This window comes from Hyperolius riggenbachi, chromosome 9, assembly GCF_040937935.1.
Source record: "Hyperolius riggenbachi isolate aHypRig1 chromosome 9, aHypRig1.pri, whole genome shotgun sequence".
Classification (NCBI taxonomy): Eukaryota; Metazoa; Chordata; class Amphibia; order Anura; family Hyperoliidae; genus Hyperolius; species Hyperolius riggenbachi.
The window spans coordinates 45,388,842-45,407,469 of NC_090654.1; the positions used below are offsets into that span (position 1 = coordinate 45,388,842).

General features: G+C 45.9%; 1 protein-coding gene across 1 annotated transcript in view; it reads left to right on the plus strand.

The window, feature by feature from the left end:
- Positions 1-18,628, plus strand: part of LOC137532286 (sodium- and chloride-dependent creatine transporter 1-like) — a 121,979-nt gene that overhangs the window by 79,331 nt on the left and 24,020 nt on the right. The window contains exons 4-7 of the mRNA XM_068252647.1: positions 151-430; positions 6,598-6,730; positions 13,368-13,502; positions 16,975-17,078. Of these exons, the coding sequence (XP_068108748.1) occupies positions 151-430; positions 6,598-6,730; positions 13,368-13,502; positions 16,975-17,078 (652 nt within the window). The remainder of the gene's footprint in view (positions 1-150; positions 431-6,597; positions 6,731-13,367; positions 13,503-16,974; positions 17,079-18,628) is intronic.

Consider the following 18,628-nt stretch of genomic DNA (forward strand, 5'->3'; position numbering starts at 1 on the left):
CCAGAGACTGCTGGTACTCAAGTGGTCAAGCTTTCTGCACGGTTTGTAGTTGTAGAGTGGTACTAAATGGATACAATAACCTTCATTGTTGTCAGGTGGAATTTTTCAAAATGAGTTTGTTCATGTTTTTTGACTGTTTGTGTTGGGCAGGTCTTGGCTTTGCCTCGATGGTCATCGTGTTCTTCTGTAACACATATTATATTATGATCCTGGTCTGGGGCCTCTACTACCTGGTGCACTCCTTCACCAACACCTTGCCCTGGGCCACCTGTGGACATCCCTGGAACACCAAGGAGTGCACTGAAGTCTTCCTTCTAGACCAATGCTCCAATACCACTTCAGCCAACGCCACCAGCCCCGGCGCTGTCGTGTACAACATCAGCTGTGACGCTCTCCTGAACAAGAGGTCGCCCATCATCGAGTTCTGGGAGTGAGTGTGAAGCTAGATCTTATTTTGTACTGGGGAAAAGTTGTATAAAGTAATCCAGGGAGATCCTTAGGTAAAAAATGTGTATACTCTGGAAAGGGGACGTTTCCCTCTCCATACCTCTGATCAAGGGCTGGGACTCTACAGAGCTGGCCACACTGCACAGACGCAGATGGCTCACGCCTGAGCAGTAGCACGAAGCCGCTCCTGAGGCTTGGCGGAAAAAGCAGAGCCTGTTTGGTCTTGTCGACAGGCTTGCAGGAGGTGACAACGATGGAACGGCGAGGAGGAGGGCAACGGGGGAAACCTTAGGAGGATCTAGAGGTTTCCCTCTTCCAAGGTGAGTAACCAAACCGGGCCCCCTATTTTCCCTTCAGGCTTATGCTAAATGTTGGCTTCCCACAAATGCAATTTACTGATGGTCAAGGGCATAACAATAGACCCCAGAGGTAAGTGCGGGGGCGGCCCCGATTTTAGGTTCGCGAACCTGGTTCGCGAACTTCCGCGGAAGGTTCGGTTTGCATTAAAGTTTGCGAACCGCAATAGACTTCAATGGGGATGCGAACTTTGAAAAAAAAAAATAATTCTGCTGGCCACAAAAGTGATGGAAAAGATGTTTCAAGGGGTCTAACACCTGGAGGGGGGCATGGCGGAGTGGGATACATGCCAAAAGTCCCCGGGAAAAATCTGGATTTGACGCAAAGCAGCGTTTTAAGGGCAGAAATCACATTGAATGCTAAATGACAGGCCTAAAGTGCTTTCAAACATCTTGCATGTGTATACATCAATCAGGTAGTTCTCACTAAACAGAACAGGTATACAGTGGCGGGTTCACTAAACAGAACAGGTATACAGTGGCGGGTTCACAGAACAGGTATGCAGTGGCAGGTTCACTGAACACAACAGGTATGCAGTGGCGGGTTCACTGAACAGGTATACAGTGGCGGGTCCACTGAACAGAACAGGTATGCAGTGGCGGGTTCACTAAACAGAACAGGTATGCAGTGGCGGGTTCACTAAACAGAACAGGTATACAGTGGCGGGTTCACTGAACAGGTATACAGTGGCGGGTCCACTGAACAGAACAGGTATGCAGTGGCGGGTTCACTAAACAGAACAGGTATACAGTGGCGGGTTCACTAAACAGAACAGGTATACAGTGGCGGGTCCACTGAACAGAACAGGTATGCAGTGGCGGGTCCACTGAACAGAACAGGTATGCAGTGGCGGGTTCACTAAACAGAACAGGTATACAGTGGCGGGTTCACTAAACAGAACAGGTATACAGTGGCGGGTTCACAGAACAGGTATGCAGTGGCAGGTTCACTGAACACAACAGGTATGCAGTGGCGGGTTCACTGAACAGGTATACAGTGGCGGGTCCACTGAACAGAACAGGTATGCAGTGGCGGGTTCACTAAACAGAACAGGTATACAGTGGCGGGTTCACTAAACAGAACAGGTATACAGTGGCGGGTTCACTAAACAGAACAGGTATACAGTGGCGGGTTCACAGAACAGGTATGCAGTGGCAGGTTCACTGAACACAACAGGTATGCAGTGGCGGGTTCACTGAACAGGTATACAGTGGCGGGTCCACTGAACAGAACAGGTATGCAGTGGCGGGTTCACTGAACAGGTATACAGTGGCGGGTCCACTGAACAGAACAGGTATGCAGTGGCGGGTTCACTGAACAGGTATGCAGTGGTGGGTTCACAGAACAGGTATGCAGTGGTGGATTCACAGCACAGGTATGCAGTGGTGGGTTCAATGAACAGGTATACAGTGGCGGGTCCACTGAACAGAACAGGTATGCAGTGGCAGGTTCACTGAACAGGTATGCAGTGGTGGGTTCACAGCACAGGTATGCTGTGGTGGGTTCACAGCACAGGTATGCAGTGGTGGGTTCACAGCACAGGTATGCAGTGGTGGGTTCACAGCACAGGTATGCAGTGGTGGGTTCACAGAACAGATATGCAGCCAGACAGGAACAAGTTAAGTCTAACTAATCTTTCCCTGAGAGACAGTCTGCAGCAGCTCGCCCTACTCTCACTAACGCAGGCAGCACACGAGTGACTGTAATGGCCGCCGCTGCCTGCCTTATATAAGGGGGGGTGGGGCTCCAGGGGCTAGTGTAGCCTAATTGGCTACACTGGGCCTGCTGACTGTGATGTAGAGGGTCAAAGTTGACCCTCCATGTGCATTATGGGGCGAACCGAACTTCCGCAAAGGTTCGCCTGCGGGACGCGAACGCGAACCACTGAAGTTCGCATGGAACCGTTCGCAGTCGAACCGTTCGGCCCAACTCTACCCCTGTGCTGACTTGTGTCAGAGTAGCAGGGGGGGGGGGGGGCAGTCACTTACAGTAGACCATAAAAAGATCTGACAGATTTTGGACTAGTCCATCTCTTCATGGGAGTGATCAGTGTTAACTTTTATTGTCTAAAAGAAAAAAGCAACCCCTGAAAAATATCTACAGTATACAAGGATGTCAACCAGCGTTTATATGCTCTCGTGCACTCTATTTCAGCAAGTGCTTTTGTAAATAAAGAAATAACTGAGAATCCCCCATGAGGAGATGGACTAGTATGTACTGTATATGTATGTATTACATATACAGTGATTAAGATTTGGAATGCATTGCCACAGGAAGTAGTTATGGCAAACTCTATACCTGCATTTAAAGGGGGCTTAGATGCTTTCCTTGCGTTGAAAGACATGCATGGCTACAATTACCAGGTAATGCCTAACAGGGGCGTAGCAATAGGGGGTGCAGAGGTAGCGACCGCATCGGGGCCCTTGGGCCAGAGGGGCCCCGAGGGGCCCTCCCACAACTACAGTATTAGCTCCCTATTGGTACTGTGCTAAAAATAATCACTTCTATAGATACTTTTAATATTGGTAATCATTAACAAACTGTTCCCCATCCTCTTCTTGCACCTCTGACACTGTAGTTGCCATTGGCAGGTTTTGGTGCGCCGTATCAATTGTTATGTATAGAGTGCTTGGGGGGCCCCATGTAAAACTTGCATCGGGGCCCACAGCTCCTTAGCTACGCCACTGATGCCTAATGATGTGGATCCAGGGATTTTATCTGATTGCCATCTGGAGTTGGGAAGGAATTTTTTCCCTTTTGGGGCTAATTGGACCATGCCTTGTAAGGGTTTTTAGCCTTCCTCTGGATCAACAGGGATATGTGAGGGAGCAGGCTGGTGTTGTACTTTATACTGGTTGAACTCGATGGACATATGTCTTTTTTCAACCAAAATAACTATGTAACTATGTAACTATGTAGCTATGTAACAATATGTATTTTCAATTTTTCACAATAGTTGTCCTTTAACACGGATGGGTTATTGATAAAATGTGAAAAATTGAATTGGATCAGGACCATAGTCTCATATCCCTTTAAATTATTTAGATGCCCTTTAAATGGTTAAATCCCGTCTGATCAGAAAATTGGATTGAAATGTGGCAAGTGGAAAAAGACCTTTAGCAAATTTTGGCTTAAAGAATAATTTTCACGAAAAGTATAAATTGTACATTTGTTCTTCAGTAAAATGCACTATAAATTAACATGCACATAACTTAGTCACTTACAGTAGGCATTCAAAATCTGACAGGTTATAGACTAGTCCATCTCCTCATGGGGGATTCTGAGGATTGTCTTTATTTTCAAAAGCACTCTTGAATGACAGTTGCTCAGTCCAACTGCGTGCAAGCAAGTAAGGAGGCCAGCCGGCAGGGTGTTGCTAGCCCCAAAGATCGGTGGCACGTGCCCCTGAGCTATTCTGGGGTCTATTCTGTGGTGCCCCGGATGCCCCCCAGGCAGAATCAGCTGTGTTGACTCTATGGCGGGCATGCTGGCAGCTGTGGTGCATTAATCAGAGATATGCTGGGTGCTGTGGTGCCTCTATGTAGGCATGCAGAGAGCTGCGGTTCTTCTATGGAGGCATGCTGGGAGTTGTGGTGCCTGAATGGGAGGCCTGTGAGAGAATTGGGAAGAGGTCCATTAGAAACAGGGGCGTAACAATAGACCCTGCAAGGGATGCAGCCGCAGGGGGGCCCAGAAGCCACAGGGGGCCCCATCCTGAGAGACTGATAACTATGGGTACAGAGAGTAAAACTTTTCTATTCTCTGCACAACTGTTCTAATGACTGCATCTGCTCAGCTACTGATAACAAATCATACAAAGTGTTGTAGACAGAGATTTGTAGATAGTCCCTATTCAGTGTGCAGTAGGCTCCTCTGTACAGCGCCCAGCCCAAAACCTCTCTACCCCTCCCCAAGTGCTGTGTTCTGTAGTGATGCTGGAGAAGTCTGCAGAGCCAGTTCTGTTCCATCAGAGATGGACAGAGTGAGTATAATAAGCTGCGGCTGGGAGCACAATCGTCTGTCAGTTTTCCGTATGCGTTTTCTGTACACCATGTGTGTCTGTATGAGTGAAAACATGCACATTTTATCACAACTAATGTAATTGATAAAGAAAATGCCTGCAATGCTTTACTGCTGTCAGTTTTTATCTGCATGGGCAAAACATGCTCTAGCCAATTGAATAACATTGGTTCTCAGTTTACTTGTGCAGAAAGCAGCAGGGGGTGGGTTGGCGGGAGGGGGCCCCATCCAAAGTTTCGCAGGGGGGCCCAGTGATTTCTAGTTACGCCCCTGATTAGAAAGTCAGGGAATACTAGGGGGGAACTGCCTGGTGGCAGGCCAGCCCGCCCAGCAGAAAGCAAGAACTGCCAGCACTGAAGCCAGGTAACTGCCTACTTATGTTTAAGTGACACTGCCTATTTATGTGATATGCTGCATTTTTGCAATGGAGAGGGTGCTTCATTCAACATTTTGTTGGGCAGGCCTACTTAAACCGCTGTTAAGTTAATGTAAATTTAGCTCCACCCATGACCCCACCTACATACTGGTGCGTGGTCACACCCATTTTCCGTCTTGAGTGCCCAAAAGTGCCCCAGATTTCTTTGGATCCTAGCAACGCCCCTGCTAGACGGCATCCTAATATTCTGTAGATTCTTTCCATATGGTGCTTTTTTGTAAAGAATAGATGAAGAACTGAGACTTCCCCATGAGGAGATGGACTAGTCCAAAACCGGTCAGATCTGTAATTTATAGTGCATTTTACTGTATGTACATGTTCTACTTTTCATGATAGTGGTTCTTTCAGCTAAAAACCTTTTTCCACTTGCTGCATTTCGATCCGATGTTCTGGTTAGATAGGATTAGCAATTGCAAGGATATCATGATCAGCCTAGTAATGGGGGTGCTCTATTCCCACTTGTGTGCTTTAATTCACTTAAATGCCATGTTGTAAGCAACAGGAACGTAAAAAAAAGGTAAATTATACCACATTTTACTCTGGGAGAAATCTACTCTTTATAAATATGTATTTTCAATTTACTTTTAATGGGATAGTGGTCCTGTAGGCTTGGTTCAGACAGTTGTGCAAAAAAGCATTTGTTGACTTTTCACAGCTTTTAGCAGGGATTGCATTTTTCACTCCCTTAGGGGGACATGGAGGCACAAACTACAGTAAAAATAGGGATAAAAATGTGGCGTTTGCGCAAACGATGGTAAATAATGGGAATTGACGGTACCGGTGCTGTTCATTCAACAGCAATTTACGACAAGCTGCAGCAGGTGCTAAATGAGGGGCAAGCGTCCGTCTGAACCAAGCCTCAAAGGACCACTCCAGTGAAAAAAGTAAGCAGTTAAAATCTGACAGAACGACTTGGTTTGGACTAGTCCATTTCCTCATGGGGGATTCTCAGGTTTTTTTTTTGTTTTTAAAAGCATTTCCTGAATGGTAGTTTAACTGCCAAATTAGTAAGATACCAGCGAGCCTCGCTACTCACGTGCACACTATTTTGGCAGTTTGACTTAGCAACTGCCATTCAGGACATGCTCTTGAGAACAAAGAAAACACAAAGAATCCCCCATGAGGAGATGGATTCGTCCAAAACCTGTCGGTTGTGTCAGATTTTAACTGCTTACTTTTTTTTTTGCTGGAGTGGTCCTTGAATGACAATGGATCTTTAGAAAATAATCAGTTGAGCTGCATGGCAGCCGCTTGGTAGCCTACAATTCCACTGTCCTTTTAACCTAACCCTGAGGAAGGTACATAGCTGTGACGCTGCCGCTCTATCTGTTGTGCAGGAGAAAAGTACTGCAGATCTCGGGGGGTCTGGATGAGCCCGGCCAGCTAAATTGGCAGATGATTCTTTGTCTCCTGGCCACCTGGATCATCGTCTACTTCTGCATCTGGAAGGGCGTGAAGTCTACAGGAAAGGTAACAGCACAAGGACAATCACCACATTGATGGTTGCATTCAGAGAGACCAGAGAACAGACTGGTGCGCTACTGTTTGTTAACGCAACACTGACGCAACACCAGGTAATATAAACATGTGTCTATGACTGCAGCATCCTAGGATGCCTACTGTGAAAAGTACATATGTCAATGTTCAGTGGTTCCAGAGGTTGGAGCAGATATAATAAAGCAAATACCTTCTGAAGGCAAACTTCTGTATTGCATAGCATTTTAGTAAGGAGGCTTTTTGGTCCTTTGTAGGCCCTTACATACTGAGTTCCGGTTCACCACAAGCTTGGCGGGTAATCTGCACCTACCTATCTAACCTATACTGGGGCAGCTACTTATCTAACCTATCCTGGGGGGCACCTACCTATCTAACCTATCCTGGGGGGCACCTACCTAATCTAACCTATACTGGGGGGCACCTACCTATCTAACCTATACTGGGGGGCAGCTACCTATCTAACCTATACTGGGGGGCACCTACCTAACCTATACTGGGGCAGCTACCTATCTAACCTATCCTGGGGGGCACCTACCTATCTAACCTATCCTGGGGGGCACCTACCTATCTAACCTATACTGGGGGACAGCTACCTATCTAACCTATACTGGGGGGCACCTACCTAACCTATACTGGGGCAGCTACCTATCTAACCTAACCTGGGGGGCACCTACCTATCTAACCTATCCTGGGGGGCACCTACCTATCTAACCTATACTGGGGGGCAGCTACCTATCTAACCTATACTGGGGGGCACCTACCTAATCTAACCTATACTGGAGGGCACCTACCTAACCTATATTGGGGCAGCTACCTATCTAACCTATCCTGGGGGGCACCTACCTATCTAACCTATCCTGGGGGGCACCTACCTATCTAACCTATACTGAGGGGGCAGCTACCTATCTAACCTATCCTGGGGGGCACCTACCTATCTAACCTATCCTGGGGGGCACCTACCTATCTAACCTATACTGGGGGACAGCTACCTATCTAACCTATACTGGGGTGCACCTACCTAACCTATATTGGGGCAGCTACCTATCTAACCTATCCTGGGGGGGGGGGGCACCTACCTATCTAACCTATCCTGGGGGGCAGCTACCTATCTAACCTATCCTGGGGGGCACCTACCTATCTAACCTATACTGGGGGGCAGCTACCTATCTAACCTATACTGGGGGGCACCTACCTAACCTATATTGGGGCAGCTACCTATCTAACCTATCCTGGAGGGCACCTACCTATCTAACCTATACTGGGGGGCAGCTACCTATCTAACCTGGGGGGCAGCTACCAAATCTAACCTATACTGAGGGGGCAGCTACCTAATCTAACCTATACAGGATGGCACCTACCTATCTAACCTATACTGGGGGGCAGCTACCTATCTAACCTATAGTGTGAGCATTAACTCATCCAACCTGTATTGGGGGCACCTACCTACCTACCTAGCTAGCCTATACAGGTAACAACTATACTGGCTGGTTCTAACACACTGTAAGATCTGACTGAGGTCTGAGTGCTCACACGTGAGTATTCGCAACGGCAGACCACCAGCAACTGAAAGGCAAGATCTATATATATACTCCAGCGCTGCTCAGCGCCGCCCCCAGCCGCTCAGCCAATCAGGAGTTCCGCTGGGACCAGCTGATCGTCCGGATCAGCTGATCCCTCTCCTGCTGGCATAGAGGTCCTGTCCTCTAGCGCGCGCGCAACTCTCCCTCCGTGTGCACTAGAAGGCCCACACAAACCAGACACATGTCGCTGTGCGGAAACCGCCGGTCTGAACGCGGAGATAGCCGCCCCGCCGCCAGACCGCGCGGCGGCATCTCCGCCATTCATTACAGAAGGTCCCAGAAATGGACTGGTGGAGGCAAGGCGAATGGGAAAGCCTTTGGATTATCCTCTACTGAGGTAAGTATCCAACGTTGGCTATTTTTTTCCCTACAGGTACACAAGCACATCATGGTGGTTTCAGCCAGTTCCTGAGCCAGGCATCTTTGGGATCCTGATTTTGAACTTCACGTTTGTGGATAGATTTCTATTGTTGGTTGTCCGTACTAGAAATAATTTTGCGTAAAAAATGAAAAAAATAAATAATCTAATTATAAGGGGTGTGGCTATTAAATAAGTTGCAAGCCCTTGGATAAGCCTGTGGGTTATCTAGAGGCTTCCCTCTATCGGGGTATCTAAATTGGGCACTTTTCTTCCAACAGGAACTCTTTCAAGAATCCAAGTTGTGATTATGGCCAGATTTGAGGCAAGGCCACAAAGGCCATGGCCTAGGGCACAAGAAAGCAAGGGGCGGGCAGCAGGCTGTCACATTCAGGCAGTAAAACTGACAAATATGTAAATCACAGACCTGGTCCGTAGCTGCTATCCAACCACAGGGCACACCACAGTGGTGGTATCACCCTCATGTCCCAGCACGCACTCCCCATCCTGTCAGTATGCAGAGTATATTGGAGATTATGAGAAGCCATGCTTCTCTCACCACCTCTGGGTGCTCTAGCCAAGTTAATCCTAGTTGTAATCATATCTAAACCAATTATGATTGTATCTCTGGTCGTAACTAGTCTGCCATGCCAGTCGATAATTTCTTTAAGGAAACCATTAATCGATTGGCCTCACTAGCTTCTCTGTTTTCATAGAACACAATATTAATAATCTGATCGAAAATATGATTGTTCACCAAAGCTTGTACTGTTAATGGGCATTGAATTGTCCAATTTGGCTTCTAGTTACTGGTTTAGTCCATGTGTTGAAAAAGAGGGACAAAGGCTTCTGCTCTGTGTAACAATTTACACGTGCAGCCAGAGGGCAGTTTGCGGACAGTCGGATGGCAGCAGTACTCCAAGCAGAAGTTTCCAAACTGCTAGTTTTGGAAATTCTCAGCCGGCCACAGAATGGAATGGAGAGTTAATTTTATGGAAAACACTACACTGCAAAAAGACGAGTGAAGCAATTATCTATGCTTATGCCGATTTTATCATAAAAGTGCAATTTTCTTTTATTATTATCGGTGCGGTACAATAGCTGCTGCCCATCTGCTGGCAGATAATAGGCTGGCACTGCTTTAGGTATGAGGAAGAAGATAACAGGCAGATTGGCACTCATGTAATAATTATGTTTCCATTCTTGGCTCTCCACGCATCTCCCTGAGGGAAGCATTTGCAGGTCTTGGCGCCGGTTACCATGTGGGTCACGTTTGCCGCCTCTTCCGCTTCTCCTTCCCACACAGCAGAATGCACAGGACAGGGATATTAACCAGAGCACATCAGAGCTTAATCTCTGCAGCCCTTTATGCATTACCAATGTGTTTAGCATAACTACAGCCCCATACAGGGCATACACCAAACAGGAATATGGGCAGCATAACTACAGCCGCATACAGGTCATACACCAGAAGGGGACACAGGCAGCATAACTACAGCCCCATACAGGGCATGTCCATTAAAATGTAAGTTACACATTTTTGCTTAGCTGCTCCCAAGGTAATACATATGTTGTTTTTAATATAGGTTAGGCCACTTGCCTGGAGGTCTGCCTCACCGTGGCACAAGTGTCCAGTATATTATACTTTGCATGCAAACTATAGTGGAAGCCAAAATTCCTCCATAGTGTAATAAATGTAGCATTTGTTCTGGACGCAGGGCATGCATTTTCAGCCTAATAGAGGTGGTGCATGCCTGAGCGATTAACCAGTCAATTGCAGCATGTTTTTAGGGATGCGCAACCTCCCCCCTTTTCATAATTTTGCTAGTATGTAACTACCAGGTTAGCTGCTCCCAGCCTGTATACCTGATTTTCCCGTTTGCATGGTAAGTAATAGTAGTTATGCATATGATTTGCATCTGAATTGAATGCTGAGTGTGCAGAAAGCTTATTAGAGGTGCTGCACATGTGAGCTGTTGGTTATTTCAGATGCAGCCTTTGTTGTATGCGCTGGCCCTCTCCTCGCGATACACCAGAAGGGGACACAGGCAGCATGACTCCAGCCGCATACAGGGCATACACCAAACAGGAATACAGGCGGTTTAACTACAGCCCCATACTGGGCATACACCAAACAGGAATACAGGCGGCATAACTACAGCCCCATACAGGGCATACACCAAACAGGAATACAGGCGGCTTAACTACAACCCCATACTGGGCATACACCAAACAGGAATACAGGCGGCATAACTACAGCCCCATACAGGGCATACACCAAACAGGAATACAGGCGGCATAACTACAGCCCCATACAGGGCATACACCAAACAGGAATACAGGTGGCATAACTACAGCCCCATACAGGGCATACACCAAACAGGAATACAGGCGGCATAACTACAGCCCCATACAGGGCATACACCAAACAGGAATACAGGTGACATAACTACAGCCCCATACAGGGCATACACCAAACAGGAATACAGGTGGCATAACTACAGCCCCATACAGGGCATACACCAAACAGGAATACAGGTGGCATAACTTATGCCCCATATAGGGCATACACCAAGAAGGAATACAGGCGGCATAACTACAGCTGCATACAGGGCATACACCAAACAGGAATACAGGCGGCATAACTACAGCCCCATACAGGGCATACACCAAACAGGAATACAGGTGGCATAACTTATGCCCCATATAGGGCATACACCAAGAAGGAATACAGGCGGCATAACTACAGCTGCATACTGGGCATACACCAAACAGGAATACAGGCGGCATAACTACAGCCCCATACAGGGCATACACCAAACAGGAATACAGGTGGCATAACTACAGCCCCATACAGGGCATACACCAAACTGGAATACAGGCGTCAGGTGGCATAACTACAGCCCCATACAGGGCATACACCAAACAGGAATACAGGTGGCATAACTACAGCCCCATACAGGGCATACACCAAACAGGAATACAGGTGGCATAACTTATGCCCCATATAGGGCATACACCAAGAAGGAATACAGGCGGCATAACTACAGCTGCATACAGGGCATACACCAAACTGGAATACAGGCGTCAGGTGGCATAACTACAGCCCCATACAGGGCATACACCAAACAGGAATACAGGCGGCATAACTTATGCCCCATATAGGGCATACACCAAGCAGGAATACAGGCAGCATAACTACAGCCGCATACAGGGCATACACCAAACAGGAATACAGGCAGTATAAATATAACCACATACAGGGCATGCACCTGAAGGGGATACAGGCAGCACAACTACAGCTACATACAGGGCATATACCAATTTTTTCTAGGAGCAGTTGGGTCTGTAAGCTAGTTAACCCATTCTTATGTCTTTGGTGTGATGTAAGGCAGTCAGAGAACCTGTAGTGTCCCTGTGAGCTCACAGTGCTGGGAAATACACTCCTATTCCTTCTCACATCACAAGCTAATATTAAACGCATGCAATCCTGATTTCATTTCGATAATAACATCACTTCCACAAACGCAGAAAGAGGCTGCCACTTCCGGCCAGGAACAGCTCTAAAACGTGAAATGCATTGTGGACAATTACTGGGAAATGAAATGACAGATTCATTTAATCAGGGAAGTGTTCTAATTTTGCCATGTTGTGATATATTCCTTCTCTACACAGCTATGACAGGAAACAGCAGGGAAAGAGCCGCGCCCATCAGCGAGAGAGCCCCATGCACTCGCCACTCCTCGTGACTCTCATTGGCCAGGAGTCCTGAAGGCTGATACACATGATGCAATTTTTCCATCAGATCGACAGGTTGATCAATAATTTCCTTCATATCCAATCTGTTTCCATTTGAGAAAAGTCAGTACTGCTCAACATTGATCCTGTTCTCAATCAGTAGCAGATCGGGCATGCCGGAAATGATCGATCAACGTGTCGATATGAAGGGAAAATTGCACCATGTGTACCGGCATTTATGCAGAGTATGTTGGTGATGGAGGCGTTGCTAGGCAACATTATCCGATGGTCCTGATATGTGGAAAGGCCCAGGCAGCGATGGGAGGGAGAGATGACAGCACTTTCCAAGACAGGCTGCATCTGAATGACCAGCAGGATAGGTGTGCAGAGCCTAATTATAGGCAGGATACAAAACTTGCATTCAAAACAGATGCACCAAAATTAACATAATGCAGGATGTTAGCTTCCAAAAACAGTTTGCATGCAGAATGTTCCGTACTGGACCCTTCCACCATGATTAGGTCATCCTTCATGGAAGGGACCCTAACCTCTAATTAACAAACAAACAAGCATAGTGTGAACCAAGCAGCTGGTCATAAAATGGTTTACACATTTTTTTATTTATTTTTTAATATTTACCAGTACATTGCTTCACGGCTGACAAACGATCACATATACTGATTGTTTATAATTGGTCAGCAAAGGTATTTAGTTTTGCTTAATGGGCAATTCAATCACTTTGATAGACATGGTCACTGATGGTGTGTACCAGCCGTCAGTCATGAGAGAGATAGCTGTGTTGTGTCCTGCGTGTCTGATACACGTGTATAGCCAGGGACCGGGGGGCCTTGTGTCCAAAGAACACTGTAATAAAAATTTAAGGACCCCCCTACAAGCAAGAGATTGGAAAAGTAACGCTTGTTTCTCTCCATAGGTGGTCTACTTCACAGCTCTGTTTCCTTACGTGGTTCTCATCGTCCTCTTGGCCCACGGGGTGACTCTGCCAGGGGCGCTGGATGGTATTATCTTCTATCTGAAACCAAATTGGTCTAAGCTTGCTGAAGCTCAGGTGAGATCAGTGACACATTGGTGAATGTACAGTATATATTGTTAGGCCACTAGAAATCGCAAAGCGCTATTGCAATCGCTAGTGCTTTGTGCAAACACTTTGTTGGTGATTTGTGCTGCATTTTCCGGCTATGGATTGGACTCCAAATGCTCACAAATTGCTGCATGTTCTGCGCTCTAATGGCCTCAACACCATTGGCTTACACCAGCAAACCATTTTTGAAAGCAGCGGTGATTGACAGAGCTTCAAAAACATTCAAAATTGCTCTAGTTAAAGAGACACTGAAGCGAAAAAAAAATATGATATAGTGAATTGGTTGTGTACTATGAATAATTACTAGAAGATTAGCAGAAATATTCTCATACTTTTATTTTCAGGTATATAGTGTTTTTTCTAACATTGCAAATATTCTATAATATGTGCAGATTACACAACACTCAGCATTCAAAATGATTCTTTCAGAGCAGTCTGTGAAGTAATGACATCTCCTCTGGCAGAGGAAAAGTAAATAGTCCAGGAACAGTTGAGATAATAAAAGTCAGATAACAGCCCTCTCCACGACTAAAGGGGCCCATACACTCAGCCGATTTTCTGGCCGACCGATCGATCCCGATCGATCGATCAATTGATCGTTGGCAAATCGGTTGGCCAATCGACCGATCGATGGCCGATTTCGATGGATTTCCATCGAACTGGCAGGGTGGAAAATTTAGGTCGATCTGATGAGATTGCTTATCAGTTTGCATTGGCCTTAATGGAAATCTGATGGCAAAAAAATGCCATCAGATCGAATTTCAATAGATTTCAAACTGAAATCTATTGGAATTCTATCCTGGTAAAAAATGTTCTAAAAACGCATCAGATAGATCATCAGATGCATTTCTTATCTATCTGCTGCCAATCTAACGAGTGTATGGGCACCTTAACTTAGTCGGAGAGCTTAATGGCTTGTTTGCATAGAGATAACAACTGGAGTTTCTCAACTCTTCCTGTACTGGAAACAATTAGACTGATGTATCTGATCTTAATGTTTTATTTCTTAGCTGTGCTACACATACAAATCATAATATCATCATTTTTTTTTCGCTTCAGTGTCTCTTTAAGCTGGATAAGGGTGAAAATGGCTAATGAGAAGCAGATAATTACCCCATGCATGCAAATGTAATCCAGCTTGAAATCTGGCCAGTCAAAAGCATAAGAGATTGCTTCTGATTTCACCAATTCCAAGCTGCATGAATTTTGAATTATTAGCATCTTATTAACCATCTCCAGATGAGGGGTGTAGCTTATGTGTTACATTTTTATTTTTGTACTTCGTTTCCTAATTTGATGAGATGACCTCACGCTGGGGTTGTTTCACATAAGTGCCCTGCTTTTCACTTCAGTCGGCAAAACCAGTTGTGCTGTAAATTCTTGGAATACTTTGATGTCTCTCTGCTAGCAGAAAATATAGAAACTGAAAGCAGAAGTCCTCTGTTATTGTCTCACACTGCCCCCTAGTGACAAGTAGTCATAAATACATATTACAGTAGTACTAATTAGAAGCAGGAAAATGTAACAAATAAGAAATAAAAAAAAAATGTGCTTAAATCAATTGGCCAGGAACACTTGCAAGCCTCTAAATAATTTGCCTGCTAAAGGGTTAATGAATTATCTCGTCTCACTTATCAACACATGATTTAATAAGGGTGGATTAATTCACAAAACATCTGTAAAATTGTCACACAGCACACAATGATTTCAATGGTGTTTACGCAAGTAACATAGGCTGCAGAACGGTGCCGAATATTTTCTTCTTCTCTACCAATTACCTTTTTAGCCGCTAACAATGAAAAAAAGTACAAAAAGCAGGTCAAAAATTACAGCGTTTTAAAAGTAACTTCAGCTCCGTCTTCTGACGGTTCCGAAGTTACACACTGTGCGCCGCTATACTTGTAATTCCTATTACGGTCTACGGTGGCGCCGGCTGCACCCAAATCTCCTGCACTCTATTCGACGTGCCTCACACAGGCTACCATAGCAATATTACCACAGATTGCAGTAATAATGTAATGGCCGATACTCCCCTGCTGTTGGCAGAAAAGGATTAAAGAGAACCCCAGGTGGGTTTGAAGAATATTATCTGCATACAGAGGATGGATCTGCCTATACAGCCCAGCCTTTGTTGCTATCCCAAACCCCCCTAAGGTCCCCCTGCACTCTGCAATCCCTCATAAATCGCAGCCACACTGCTGACAAACAGCTTGTCAGAGCTGGCTATGTTTATCTCTATAGTGTCAGTCTGCTGCTCTCCCCGCCTCCTGCAGAACTCCAGTCCCCGCCTGCATCCCTTCCCTCCCTGCTGATTGGAGGGAAGGGACGGGGCAGGGACCGGAGCTATGCAGAAGGCGGGGAGCAGCTGAGACTGACACTACAGATGTAAACACAGCCTCACAGCACGGCTGTGATTTATGAGGGATTGCAGAGTGCAGGGGGACCTTAGTGGGGTTTGGGATAGCAACAGAGGCTGGACTGTATAGGCTGATCCAGCCTCTGTATGCAGATAACATTCTTTAAACACACCTCGGGTTCTCTTTAAGATGAAATGTGGCTCCAGGCAAACGTGGTATGGATACAGAGCCGCCAAAAGGATAAAAGTACCTAAAAAGTACATGCATGTTTTTTAACATTGAAGTAACTTTTAATACAGATTTACAATAACTGAGTTCTTAGCTGTAAACAGTTTAAAACCAATAAAGAATGCCTCAGCCATTAATTGCCAGCCCTGGAGTCCAGGTATTTTATTTATTAGAGTTGTTAAGTAATGTTGGGGTGGGTTAAGCAAAGTACTGCCTACAGTCCCATGAAATTATGGTCCAGTTTTCTACTGGAAATCCACCCCAAAAGGTATGTAGACTTGTATGATAAACAGTCAGCCTCTACAAGCCAACATAACATCTAACTCTTCCCAACTACAAACCACTTCAACAACATTCTGGCCAGATTTGGGCATTGATCCCACCCTGGGATGAAACCTTTTTAGTCTGCTAATTTGCTGGCAAATTCCACCTCCTAACTTGGCAATTGTTCCAAGGATATAAAAATGCCAGCAGCTATATATATATATATATATATATATATATATATATATATATATATATATATCTCTTCTCGGTCTTGTGAAGCGTTTGATATAACATATAATAATGTCAAATGGGCTCTTTACTCGCTCTTTAAGCAGATGCCGACAGTCCTATTTTCTTTACATCCTGGTTTATCTATAATGTAATTAAACTGCTTCCGCGCTCTTAACAAAATATGTATGACCTTTAAGTTGCTTACGTTGGGAGCCGTAGGTAATATATTTCCATGAGGCTGCCATAAGCTTAGTGTGGAAGTGGATTGGGAAGTGCAGTCGGCAGAGTCTGCTCTGTCTCACGTCTCCTCCAATCTGCTGAGATTTAACGCAGCGCCTGTCTCTTCCTCCTCCCAGGTATGGATTGATGCTGGAACGCAGATCTTTTTTTCGTATGCTATTGGTTTAGGGGCGCTGACCGCCCTGGGCAGCTACAACAGATTTCACAATAACTGCTACAGGTGAGTCTCTGCATGGTAGAGAGAGGTGAAAATCCAACATGATGAATTGTAAAGGTACATAATACAAAGTGACGTCCACCCCTCCACCGAGGCTCTGAAGCCTCCTTAGATGTCTCTTCTTATATCCCATGAAGTCAGTGAATGCGCGTCTTGGCTTCTAGGCTAATGCATTTCATGCTCGCTGCTCTGACCTGTGCTGATTACGCTACCCTGCTAAAAATAAACCCTTTCATAACATTGATGGATAAACAGATAAGGCTTGATTCATTAAGCTGCACTAATGTGAGGAGCGCGAGCTGTGCGCACGGAACACGCGGTAGTGCAGCGTAGCGTGCGCTGGAAACTTGGTGATAGGCAGCCTATTGGGCCAATCAAAGTGCCAGGATCCCGTCCTGCAAAGCCACTGGAGCCAACGGGGCTCAGGGCGGATGGGTGGAGCAACTGTTATCAGCAAGGAGCGAGCATAAGTTACCGGCGCGCGCTCCGGTGCACTACCGTGCGTAACGTGCACACAGCTTGCGCTCTTCAAATTAAGCTGCGCTGCTTTAGCTTAATGAATCAAGCTCCTAGGTTTCAGCCTTCTGTTGGAAGTCAATACATACTGTATATAATTAGCCATGGCTAGTCTCCTTAAAGTGAACCTGTGTCCAAATTATTTGAATTCAAGTGGGATTATACCCAGACAGTGGCATGGTGGAGTTGGATCAATGGCGAAATATTCGTCAAAAAATACGTAAATACTTTTTGACGGTTTTTAAAGAGATGCCAATGGCCACTGACTTTAGCGGTTAATAGCAACCCCCTCGTACGTATACCTCGTATACTTTGTATAGCAAGTTCAGGGCTGGGCATGGGATTGACGTTTATAGTGCTGTTCTTTTGTGCAAGGATCGACGCATGCGGTGTTATCCATCGTTTGTCGGGTACATAAGGTTCCCCCCCAAGCACACCAGAGCCCTTGCCCAATCCGTGGACAGGGGGCTCTTCCCCACCTCCTAAGGACAAGCTAAGTTTAATGGAAAAAGTTTATCCGTTCAAGCACATATGGACAATGCATTTCATGGGTGTTGACCTGCTTCCTCAGGTCAATAAAAAAGTGCCTGTGTTAGTACAAGTATGAGCACCTCTAATAATTCCAACATATTGGCTTTGTCCCTGAGAAGAGGTAAGGCACGTCACCTCCCACTACCTTATTGCATGTTATAAGTGAAAAAAAATATTTTTGGGGGGCCTCCACCTGTGCTGGTTTACATGAGATGGAGGCAGGCTGGGATATGTTGTTTAGATACGCAGGACATGGCAGAGAGGAGATTAGCTGAGGAAGGGTTAGTTTGGGTGTGCTATAATAATAGATACAAACATTAAAATGAAAACAGAAAGGTACGCCTCCTCCTCAAAGGAATTCTAAGGTCAAGGAAAAAAGTAGTTTAACTTACCTTCATCTTCTTGCAGCCCCCCACAGTCATCCAGTGCCTGCGCTGTCCTTCTGAGACCCTCTGGTCAGCAGCGGCGACCCCCTGAAAGGTAGCCGACCATGCACCTCCTCGTCA